Source organism: Thamnophis sirtalis, unplaced genomic scaffold (genome assembly GCF_051295495.1).
Source record: "Thamnophis sirtalis isolate CommonGarterSnake01/CBP01778 unplaced genomic scaffold, rThaSir2_p1.2 scaffold_17, whole genome shotgun sequence".
In the NCBI taxonomy this organism is placed as follows: Eukaryota; Metazoa; Chordata; class Lepidosauria; order Squamata; family Natricidae; genus Thamnophis; species Thamnophis sirtalis.
In genome coordinates, this window is record NW_028261397.1 from 1,151,106 (window position 1) to 1,163,128 (window position 12,023).

Consider the following 12,023-nt stretch of genomic DNA (forward strand, 5'->3'; position numbering starts at 1 on the left):
CCTTGTAGTTGTGTGTTTTGTTGTTTCTCTTCTACTTCTCCTTGTCTTTCTCCAAGTCCAGGTGATTCAGTGCTGGAATGAACAGAATTGTTGTAGGCAACTTCAGCGTGTGGCAACAAGTCCACCCAATCGTCTTGCTGATAATTAATGAAACAACGTAAATACTGTTCTAGAACAGAATTAGTCCTCTCACAGGCCCCATTAGTCTGAGGATGGTGGGCGGAGCTTAGGCCCTGGGCAGAGCCAATGCGCTTGAGAAATTCCTTCCAGAAGGTCGAGGTGAACTGAACACCTCGGTCAGAAATGATACGATCAGGCACTCCATGCAACCGGTAAATGTGGGAGATGAAGAGCTTAGCGAGAGCCTTAGCAGAAGGAATTTTGTGGCAAGGGATAAAATGAACCTGTTTGGAAAATAAATCTGTAACGACCCAAATAACGGTGAGCCCCTGGTCTGGCAGCATCCCTGGCTGGGGGGGGGGGGTGTGAAGCTGCTCGTGGGTTTTCTCGGCCCCATCCCCTCTCGGTCTCCTCGCCTTCCCCAAAACTTAGCCCAGAATACCTCGGTTCCAAGTAAATCAGGTTGATCTCTTTCCTGGGGTCTTCGTTCGGCTGCCGCCAACGGCCTTTCTTGGTGTTTTCGTCTGGTAACGCCCGCATCCCAGGTGGCCCCCTCCTCTCTTTGTCCCACCGACAAAGACCAACGGGGAGGGCTAGCAGGGCACGATATCTCCAGCTGAGCCAATTCTTCAGGAAACAAGATTTCAGAGGTCTCTTTTTCTTTTTCACCATCACTGGTTGGCGCAGACATTTTTTCCCCCTCTGTTGTGCCTCCTTTGTAGTTTTTGCACCTCCCACGGTAGATTGTAGTCTCCTGGAAAGGTGTTGATGAGACTTCGCTAACTGTCAGATCTTCTCCATTTATTAATTAGGAAAGGAAAACCATGAGACTCCGTTCGTAGAAATCAAATGTACTTTTACTAATTAAAAATGGTTAGAGAGAATGCATAGCGAAGTCTGGTCAATTAGGCGCGAAAGCAGTTGATATATAGAATAGCCCATTCCCCACCCCTTGGCATCACCGTCCCAGCCCAATCATAAGTCTTTCAAGTGTCAGGTGTGAGATAACTTCAAAAGGCATCACGAAGATGGAATGTCGGTGCCGTTAGTCCAGGCGGGAAACACCCACGCATGCGCAGTCCGAACAGTCGATGAACTCCAGAACTTTCCTACAGCACAATGAGTAACCCCTCCCAAATACCATGCCCTCCCCCCCCCCCCGTTTCATGGCAGCTGAAGCGACAGCAAAGCAGAAGCTGACAATGAGATAGTAAACTGCTTTGACCTGGCAAGATTCTAACTCTAGGTGTTGAAGAGTCCAGGAATCTCTTTGGCAGAGATTCACTCCCTACCTGCCACTCTCTGTTTTTGGATCCTGGCATTTCCTGATTCATCTCCATGCCCTCCTCTACCTATACAGGAAGTCCTCAGTTTACGACAAATGAGCCCAGCATTTCGTTTTGCTAAGCAAGTCCATGTTCTGATGATGAGAAAGGATTGATCCACAAGTAAAACACGCCCCCCTTTTAAAACAGGTCAGGAACAGCCTTTATTCACCAAAAATAATAAGTCACAAATGAGAGTCTTTGGGCAACACTGGGCCACACAATGCTTTCTAATTTTTGAACTTCTTAGAAATTCAACCCTTGAAGTTCCACCTCAAACACAACCTCTGGGAAGTTTCCGGATTCCCTGCAGTTTGATCCCCCAGTTTAATCGGACACCTGCTTTCAGTTGCCCCAAACTCCAACTCTGTCCCGTCTTAAGCGGTCAGTCCCAGCAGCCTCTCGCTGAATTCCCAGAGCTTCTTGGCCAGCTGGTCATCGCAGGCCTGTGGCCAGGGCACCTTCGGCCGGCAGTCTCGAAATACCTCCCGCTCAGCCCCTCGATGCCCTCCTCGGTGGCGCAGTAGATGGAGGTCTGGGCGCCTGCCTGGCAATCTCGGCTGAAGAGCGTCATGAACCAAAGCAACCGAGATGACCAGGTTGGAAAGAGCGGCCGATTTCGGTCCTAACACCTCCTGAAAGCAAAAGAGAGTTGGTTGTGTGAAGGGCCCCCAGGATGGAAGGGAGCACCTTCCAGGGTGACCCAGAGGGAGGAGGAGGAAATCATGCGTGAACAACACCCGTTGCCCACTTTAAATAATTTTCGGAAGACCCAATGCTGAAGTGAGCGGGCCATGGTGCAAAGGGGGTGTGTGTGTGTGTGTGTGTGTTTGTGTGCCTGTGTTCTGCATTGCACACCTGAATCCACGGTCGTTGGATGGCTAATAGGTTCAAATAAATAATATTACTTAATGATGGTTTGTCTGTTTCCCGAGTTGGCTAAAATAGTGTTTGTGTGTTTGTGTGTGTTGTCACACACATGAATCCATTGGAATTAAGTGGCTAATACAGGCAGTTGTATATAAGTAGAAGCTCAGGGCAGCAGGAAAAGGGGGCTGATCCCCCCCCCGCTTGTGTGTGTTTTTCTTCTCTCTCTCTCTCTCTCTCTCTGTCTCATTCTGTGTCTCTGTGTCTCTGTCTCTCTCTCTCTCTCTGTGTGTGTCTCTGTCTGTCTCTCTCTCTCTCTGTCTCCGTCTCTCTGTCTCTCTCTGTCTTTGTCTCTCTCTGTCTCTGTCTCTCTCTCTGTCTCTCTGTCTCTCTCTGTCTCCGTCTCTCTGTCTCTCTCTGTCTCCGTCTCTGTCTCTCTCTGTCTCTGTCTCTCTGTCTCTCTCTGTCTCTCTCTCTGTCTCTCTCTCTGTCTCTCTCTGTCTCTCTCTTTCTGTCTCTCTCTCTCTCTCTCTGTCTCTCTCTCTGTCTGTCTCTCTCTTTCTGTCTCTCTCTCTCTGAAAGCCAGCAAGCTGTCCTTGGGCCTCTTCACTAGTCCTTCTCTTTGGCAACTTTTTGGAAATCCGGGCTGGGTGAGGAACAACTGCGAGCCATGGAGGAGGCTTCCCTTCAGGCGACCCTCACCCCCCCCTCATGACCCCCTGGCCATCTGTGGCGGGGCCGGGGTGTGTGTGTGCACGAGCGGGGAGACCCTTCTCAAGCAAGCGGGTGGCCACCTTGCTTCCGCCTATGCTGCCCTTTGGCCGAGCCCGGCCGCTTGCTCTAGGAAGGTCTCCCCGCTCGTGCGCACCCCCCCCGGCCCTGCCACAGATGGCCGGGGGGTTGCGAGAGAAGGAGGGGGAGGAGGGACGATGGGGGTCTTACTGCAGGAGTGAAGTGGCCCCGTACTAGATGGGGGAGATAGAGAGATACAGACGGAGGGAGGGAGAGAGAGACAGAGAGGGAGATATGTCAAAGGGGTTTTGTGGCTCCCGGTCGGTGGTGGGTTCCGGTTACCATCCAGCGACACCTCCGCGAGCCTCCGCGACGCTGCAGCTGCAGCACTGCAGGCCACTTCAGCTGACTACAGTTCTGCAGTTCAGCAGTTCAAATCTCACCGGCTCAGGGTTGACTCAGCCTTCCATCCTTCCGAGGTGGGTGAAATGAGGACCCAGATTGTTGTTGGGGGCGATATGCTGACTCTGTAAACCGCTTAGAGAGGGCTGAAAGCCCTATGAAGCGGTATATAAGTCTAACTGCTATGGCTATTGCTATGAGATAGTAAACTGCTTTGACCTGGCAAGATTCTAACTCTAGGTGTTGAAGAGTCCAGGAATCTCTTTGGCAGAGATTCACTCCCTACCTGCCACTCTCTGTTTTTGGATCCTGGCATTTCCTGATTCATCTCCATGCCCTCCTCTACCTATACAGGAAGTCCTCAGTTTACGACAAATGAGCCCAGCATTTCGTTTGCTAAGCAAGTCCATGTTCTGATGATGAGAAAGGATTGATCCACAAGTAAAAGACACCCCCTTTTAAAACAGGTCAGGAACAGCCTTTATTCACCAAAAAGAATAAGTCACAAATGAGAGTGTGGGAATAATTGCAGAGAAATGCTCCCAGAGGATGTGCCATAGTGTACACGAAACAATGAAAGCACATGGGAATGTGGAAAACAGGATGAATGAATCCTAAAAATAACTGGCAACAGGCAGGCTCTGGCCCTAAGTGATAACATTGTATGCTAATGAGAGTAATAAGAATAAAAGGGGGTTCAGAGTCTGTTCTGAGCTCTCATCCCGAGACACCTTGCCTGCGTGTCTTTTCCTCATGAGAGACCACCACATGAAAGTCTTTGGGCAACATATGACGAACCCCACAATGCTTTCTAATTTTTGAACTTCTTAGAGATTCAACCCTTGAATTTCCACCTCAAACACAACCTCTGGGAAGTTTCCGGATTCCCTGCAGTTTGATCCCCCAGTTTAATCGGACACACCTGCTTTCAGTTGCCCCAAACTCCAACTCTGTCCCGTCTTAAGCGGTCAGTCCCAGCAGCCTCTCGCTGAATTCCCAGAGCTTCTTGGCCAGCTGGTCATCGCAGGCCTGTGGCCAGGGCACCTTCGGCCGGCAGTCCTCGAAATACCGCCCGCTCAGCCCCTCGATGCCCTCCTCGGTGGCGCAGTAGATGGAGGTCTGGGCGCCTGCCTGGCAATCTCGGCTGAAGAGCATCATGAACCAAAGCAACCGAGATGACCAGGTTGGAAAAGAGCGGCCGATTTCGGTCCTAACACCTCCTGAAAGCAAAAGAGAGTTGGTTGTGTGAAGGGCCCCCAGGATGGAAGGGAGCACCTTCCAGGGTGACCCAGAGGGAGGAGGAGGAAATCACGCATGAACAACACCCGTTGCCCACTTTAAATAATTTTCGGAAGACCCAATGCTGAAGTGAGTGGGCCATGGTGCAAAGGGTGTGTGTGTGTGTGTTTGTGTGCCTGTGTTCTGCATTGCACACCTGAATCCACTGTCGTTGGATGGCTAATAGGTTCAAATAAATAATATTACTTAATGATGGTTTGTCTGTTTCCCGAGTTGGCTAAAATAGTGTTTGTGTGTTTGTGTGTGTTGTCACACACATGAATCCATTGGAATTAAGTGGCTAATACAGGCAGTTGTATATAGGTAGAAGCTCAGGGCAGCAGGAAAAGGGGGCTGACCCCCCCCCCCCGTTTGTGTGTGTTTTTCTTCTCTCTCTCTTTCTTTCTCTCTCTCTCTCTCTCTCTCTCTCTCTCTGTGTGTGTGTCTCTCTGTCTCTCTCTCTGTCTCTGTCTCTCTCTCTGTCTCTGTCTCTCTCTGTCTCTCTCTGTCTCTCTCTCTCTCTCTGTCTCTCTCTGTCTCTCTGTCTCTGTCTCTCTCTCTCTGTCTCTCTCTCTGTCTCTGTCTCTCTATCTCTCTCTGTCTCTGTCTCTCTCTGTCTCTCTCTGTCTCTCTCTCTCTCTCTGTCTCTCTCTGTCTCTCTGTCTCTGTCTCTCTCTCTCTGTCTCTCTCTCTCTGTCTCTGTCTCTCTATCTCTCTCTGTCTCTGTCTCTCTGTCTCTCTCTGTCTCTCTCTCTTTCTCCCTCCCTCCCTCTCTCTCTCTCTCTCTCTCTCTCTCTCTCTCTCTCTGAAAGCCAGCGAGCTCTCCTTGGGCCTCTTCACTAGTCCTTCTCTTTGTTCTTGGCAACTTTTGGGGAATCCGGGCTGGGTGAGGAACAACTGCGAGCCGTGGAGGAGGCTTCCCTTCAGGCAACCCTCCCCCCCCTCATGACCCCCTGGCCATCTCTGGCAGGGCCGGGGTGTGTGTGTGCACGAGCGGAGAGACCCTTCTCAAGCGAGCGGCTGGCCACCTTGCTTCCACCTATGCTGCCCTTTGGCCGAGCCCGGCCGCTTGCTCTAGGAGGATCTCCCCGCACGTGCGCACCCCCCCCGGCCCCGCCACAGATGGCCAGGGGGTTGCGAGAGAAGGAGGGGGAGGAGGGACGCTGGGGTCTTAATGCAGGAGTGAAGTGGCCCCGTACTTGCCTCCGTGCCATATTTGCACCCAAGGCAGCCCTCGACTCCCGCCGCTTCAGGCTCTGAGCTTTCGGCCACGTCCTGTTGTTAGCGGAGAGGCGGGAAGGTGGAATGGGCTCCAGGAGGAGGAGGGGAACTCATCTCCCCCATTGGGAAGCGCGCTAAAGTTTACTGTGCCTCATATCAGAAGTGGAGGGGGGAGAGACACATCCCCATCCCCAAACACATACAGAGAGAGGGAGAGAGAGACAGAAACATAAAGAGAGATACAGATGGGGGAGATAGAGAGATACAGACGGAGGGAGGGAGAGAGAGACAGAGAGGGAGATATGTCAAAGGGGTTTTGTGGCTCCCGGTCGGTGGTGGGTTCCGGTTACCATCCAGCGACACCTCCGTGAGCTTCCGCGACGCTGCAGCTGATCAGCGGAGCATCATGCAGCCACTGTACGCACTGTGCGCATGCACGGAAGACTTTAAAGACAGGTAAGGAGCGCGGGTGGGCCCTCCGGAGCACTGTACCGGAATGGTACCCAGTGCTCCGGGCAGGGTCCAGTATGCCCGTACTGGGGCGTGCTGCCTGCAACCCACCACGGCTCCCGGTATTTTTTAACAACGGGTTCTCTGCTGGGTAGGCGTAGCTAGGGGCCAGTCATCCGTGACCTGACAAAAGCGCGAACGTCATAAGCGCGCCGACAAAACCGCGGCGCTAAAACCGCGATGTCAAAAGCGCATCGACAAGAGCGCACCGACAACAGCACGCCGACAGAAGCGCGATTTAAATTAAGTTAAGGTTTAGGGTTAGGGTTAGGGTTAGGGTTAGGGTTAGGGTTAGGGTTAGGTTACCGGGCGCTTCTGTCGGCGCGCTCATTCGTCGCTCCTTCGTCGCGCGGTTTTGTCGGCGCGGTTTAATCAGGCGCGCTTTTGTCATTCGCGCATTTGTGGTGGAACCCCAGTCATCTGACTGGGTTGGAGTGAGTGACCTTGAGTTGTCCACTCCCACACAGGTTTTGTGTTTTATTTTCTGGGGGAAACAGGTCCAAATGGCTTTGAATGTTGAACGTTGCAGAGCCCTGATGCAGGGTCTCCTGTATGACCTCCAAAGGCCCTTCCCACACTAAGATTCTAGGATTCAGGACCTGGGATGGTGGGAGACGTTCTCCCTCCGCAGCTGAGCCTGGGTGGCGCAGTGGTTAAATGCAGCACTGCAGGCTACTTCAGCTGACTGCAGTTCAGCAGTTCGGCTGTTCAAATCTCACCGGCTCAGGGTTGACTCAGCCTTCCATCCTTCCGAGGTGGGTAAAATGAGGACCTGGATTGTTGTTGGGGGCGATATGCTGACTCTGTAAACCGCTTAGGGAGGGCTGAAAGCCCTATGAAGCGGTATATAAGTCTAACTGCTATTGCTATTGCTATTGGTGGAGAAAACTCCCTGGGTGGTCTGCATAGGAGGTCGAGGGAGCACCCAGTGGGATACCGGGGGGCTCGATCTGGGGCGCCTTGGAGCCGGACTTCCACTTACCTGGATGAACCGCGTAGCAGGTGACATCGGTTCCTTGCAATCGGTTGGCCAACTCTCTCACTTGGAGAACGTTGGCTAGTTTGCTGTTGGAGTACGAATGCAGGGCTTTCCACATCCCTTCCACCGGCCTGTGGATGGTCCGAAAGTCGATCTTCCCGAAAACATGGATACTGGAGACCACAGTTACGATCCTGCTCGGGGCGCAGTGCTTCAGCCGGTCGAGGAGCAGGTGGGTCAGCAGGAAGTGGGCCAAGTGGTTGACCTGGAAGGCCTGGTCAAAGCCATCGGCGGTTTGGCCACCCTGAAAGACCCCTGCCAGGAAAGTAAGCGGATTACATGCAGCCCTTGGCTTACAACGGGTCACTTCACAATCTAATGCAGTGTTTCTCAACCTTGGTAACTTGAAGATGTCCGGACTTCAACTCCCAGAATTCCCCACCAGTGGTTAGGACAGTGTTTCTCAACCTTGGCAATTTGAAGATGTCCGGACTTCAACTCCCAGAGTTCCCCAGCAGTGGTTAGGACAGTGTTTCTCAACCTTGGCAATTTGAAGATGTCCGGACTTCAACTCCCAGAGTTCCCCAGCCAGCATTTGCTGGCTGGGGAATTCTGGGAGTTGAAGTCCGGACATCTTCAAGTTGACAAGGTTGAGAAACGCTGATCTAATGAAAGGTAACAACAAGCGGGTTCCAAACTTCCAGTGGCTCCCCCTTGTGGCCACATCACATGATTGCAACCTGATGCTTGGCAACCAGTTTGACTTTGGAAACCTGGGAAATGACTCTGATTTATGGCATTTTTGTCAAAAAAAGGAATTTACTTGCAGTTTTCAACAAAAACACCCGATAGTGAACAATTGGTTCGCTTAACAATAGCCTCAAAAAAAGAATGTAAAATCGTGTTGGCCACACGGGTGACGGGATTTAGCACCATCACAACTTACGACCATAATGGGCAGGCTCCATCATGGTCGTAAGTCGAGGACTGCATGTAAAGCATCCAGTTTGGTCTAGTGGTTAAGACAATAGTCAGTTAAGTCAGTTTGGCCTAGTGGTTAAGCGTAGAAAATGGGGGGACATGAGTCCCCAATCCTGCCTTAAGCCATGAAAGCCAGCTGGGTGGCTTTGAGCCACTAGGAGACAGGGAGTTCTAGTCCCGCCTTAGGCATGATCTGAGTGACTTTGACCCAATCACTAGGAGATGTGGGAGTTCTAGTCCTGTCTTAGATATGAACTGAGTAGTTTTGAACCAATCACTAGGAGACGGGGAGTTCTAGTCCCACCTTAGGCATGATCTGAGTGACTTTGACCCAATCACTAGGAGATGTGGGAGTTCTAGTCCTGTCTTAGATATGAACTGAGTAGTTTTGAACCAATCACTAGGAGACGGGGAGTTCTAGTCCCACCTTAGGCATGATCTGAGTGACTTTGAGCCAATCACTAGGAGACAGGGAGTTCTAGTCCTGTCTTAGATATGAACTGAGTAGTTTTGAATCAATCACTAGGAGACGGGGAGTTCTAGTCCCACCTTAGGCATGATCTGAGTGACTTTGACCCAATCACTAGGAGATGTGGGAGTTCTAGTCCTGTCTTAGATATGAACTGAGTAGTTTTGAACCAATCACTAGGAGACGGGGAGTTCTAGTCCCACCTTAGGCATGATCTGAGTGACTTTGAGCCAATCACTAGGAGACAGGGAGTTCTAGTCCTGTCTTAGGCATGATCTGAGTGACTTTGAGCCAATCACTAGGAGACGGGGAGTTCTAGTCCCACCTTAGGCATGATCTGAGTGACTTTGACCCAATCACTAGGAGATGTGGGAGTTCTAGTCCTGTCTTAGATATGAACTGAGTAGTTTTGAACCAATCACTAGGAGACGGGGAGTTCTAGTCCCACCTTAGGCATGATCTGAGTGACTTTGAGCCAATCACTAGGAGACAGGGAGTTCTAGTCCTGTCTTAGATATGAACTGAGTAGTTTTGAATCAATCACTAGGAGACGGGGAGTTCTAGTCCCACCTTAGGCATGATCTGAGTGACTTTGAGCCAATCACTAGGAGATGGGGAGTTCTAGTCCCGCCTTAGGCATGATCTGAGTGACTTTGAGCCAATCACTAGGAGACGGGGAGTTCTAGTCCCGCCTTAGGCACAAAAGCCAGCTGGTGACGTTGGGCCAGCCTCTCTCTCTCCCCAACCTCCCTCACAGGGTTGTTGTTTAGAGGGAAATAGGAGGGGGAAGGAGTGTTGGATCCGTTCACAAGTAACCTTGAGTTACTTGTAAAAATGATAATGAAGGCGGCATACGGAAAGCAAACAACTACGAATAGGAGAGAAACATTTCTCAAAGGAACTGAAAATCCCGGAGACGGTAATCTTCCTCCCCCGGAGACCCTGGAGGGGGGGAGGGTCTGCTCTGCCCCCACCTGCGTTGTTGATGAGGATGTCCAGACGGGGCTCCGATTCTAAGAAGGTCTGCGCAAAAGCTCGCACGGAGTCCAGGCTGCCCAGATCCAGGATCATCAGGATCACCTCCGAGTTCCCACTTTCCTGGAAAAGGAGCGGAAGGAATCCTGAGCCTCGGGATCGAGTACGGCTTCAAAGGCGGATCCCGACTGACTCACCTTCCGCGTCGGCCTGCTCACCTCCCGGCAATCTCTCTGGGTGCTCCAACACTAGGACTGCAGACGGTTACGGAGCCGTGGCCCGTTGGGGACTGGGGCCGCCAAAGGGGCAGGCTAGTGCATGAAGCTTCGCTTGCACACGTACGGGATTTAGGATTAGAACTCTCGCCCCCACCGTCACCGCCAGTCCAAGAAATCAAAAAGATTCGCGGGGGGGGAGGGGGCTAGCGTTATAGTAAAAAAATACAAGTTGTCCTCGGTTTTTTGCTAACCATTTAGTGACCATTTGAAGTTACAAAGCCACTCGTAGCATTGTCCAGGGTCACGTGATCAATATCTGAGATCCCCTCAAGAGGAGCCAGACAAGCAAAGTCAACGGGGGAGGTGGATTCACTTAACAGCCATGTGATTCACTTAACAACCGTGCCAAAAATGATTAATAAAATTGCATCCGGTGCATGTCAGGTGTCAGGCTTAACACTTAACAACTGTCTTGCTTAGCAACGGAAATTTTGAGCTTAATTGTGGTTGTGAGTCGAGGACTACCTGTATAGAGCAGGGCACAGAGATGAATCGGGAATTGTCAGGACCTGAGAACAAAGAATGACTCACAGTAATTCTGCCAAGGAGATTCCTTGATAGTTCAATACCTTGAAACGGAATCTTGACGAATCAAAGTAGATTACCGTCTCTGAGGCTCATATTATCTGCCAATTACAAGGGATGAGCCATCTTGAGTCTTTCTCCTTACATATAATATCTACACTAAGTTGCCTCTTCCTCCTCTGGAATGGACCCCTCCCCCCCCCCCGCCCAGGAATCTTCCCCATTTTACTCCCACATGGGAACCTCCCCCCCCCCCCGCGTCCCGAAGGAGATTCAGCCTCCCCCATTGAGGAAAGGCTGCTAAAGATGCTACCCCCCCCCCCAACCCCAACCGCCCCAGAGGGCAAAGAGACCCTTCAATAAAAGAGGTTGTGGCCTTCCTTCCCGGCGGTGGCTTTGACGCTACAGGTAGTCCTCGAGTTACGACCACAATTGAGACCAGAATTTCTACGGCTAAGCAAGGCAGTGGTTAAGTGGATCTGTTTTTATGTCCTTCTTTTTGCCACGGTTGCTAAGCGAATCACCCGGTCGTTAAGCGAACCCAGCTTTCCCCACTGACTTTGTTTGTCCGAAGGTCGCAAATGGCATTCACGGGACCCCAGGACAGGGCAACTGTCATAAATCCATACTGGTGGCCAAGTGCCCAAATTCTGATCATGTGACCACGGGGATGCGACGACGGTTGTAACCGTGAGGACTGGTTGTAATGTAAGCCACTTGTTTCAATGCTGTTGTAACTTCGAATGGTCACTAAATGGAGGGTTGTAAGACAAGGATGAGACCATGCTGGAGCTAATAGCCAACTCTTCAGAAGATCTGCCCAAGAAGGAGTTCAACAGACTTGAACTCAGGGCTTCTATGGAGAGAAATAGCAATAGCAATAGCAATAGCAGTTAGACTTATATACCGCTTCATAGGGCTTTCAGCCCTCTCTAAGCGGTTAGACTTATATACCGCTTCATAGGGCTTTCAGCCCTCTCTAAGCGGTTTACAGAGTCAGCATATTTCCCCCAACAACAATCCGGGTCCTCATTTTACCCACCTCGGAAGGATGGAAGGCTGAGTCAACCCTGAGCCGGTGAGATTTGAACAGCCGAACTGCAGAACTGCAGTCAGCTGAAGTGGCCTGCAGTGCTGCACCCTAACCACTGTGCCACCACTGTGAGAAAAATGTACAGGAGCAGCTCAGGTGAGTCCTGGCTCAATTCTCAATCCAGGTTCTGTTCCTGTTCACAGATGCGTGTGTGTTTTGTGATCTCCCCCAGTTCCTTCTCTCCTCTTCCAGGGACGGCCACGCCCCCCATCCAGAGTTTCCGTCTTTCTTGTGGACAATTGTGAAGTCTGGAACCCTGTTAAGGTTG

The 12,023-nt window shown here is 51.3% G+C and overlaps 1 protein-coding gene across 1 annotated transcript; it reads right to left on the reverse strand.

The window, feature by feature from the left end:
• Positions 1-3,907: 3,907 nt before the first annotated feature.
• LOC148042367 (dehydrogenase/reductase SDR family member 13-like) lies at positions 3,908-10,155 on the reverse strand. The gene is made up of 3 exons (XM_087702840.1): positions 9,859-10,155; positions 7,438-7,749; positions 3,908-4,666 (listed from the first exon to the last, which is right to left on the reverse strand). Exons 1-3 carry the CDS (start codon positions 9,953-9,955, stop codon positions 4,407-4,409), a joined length of 669 nt encoding a protein of 222 aa, XP_087558966.1. The 5' UTR covers positions 9,956-10,155; the 3' UTR covers positions 3,908-4,406.
• Between the last annotated feature and the right edge of the window lie 1,868 nt (positions 10,156-12,023).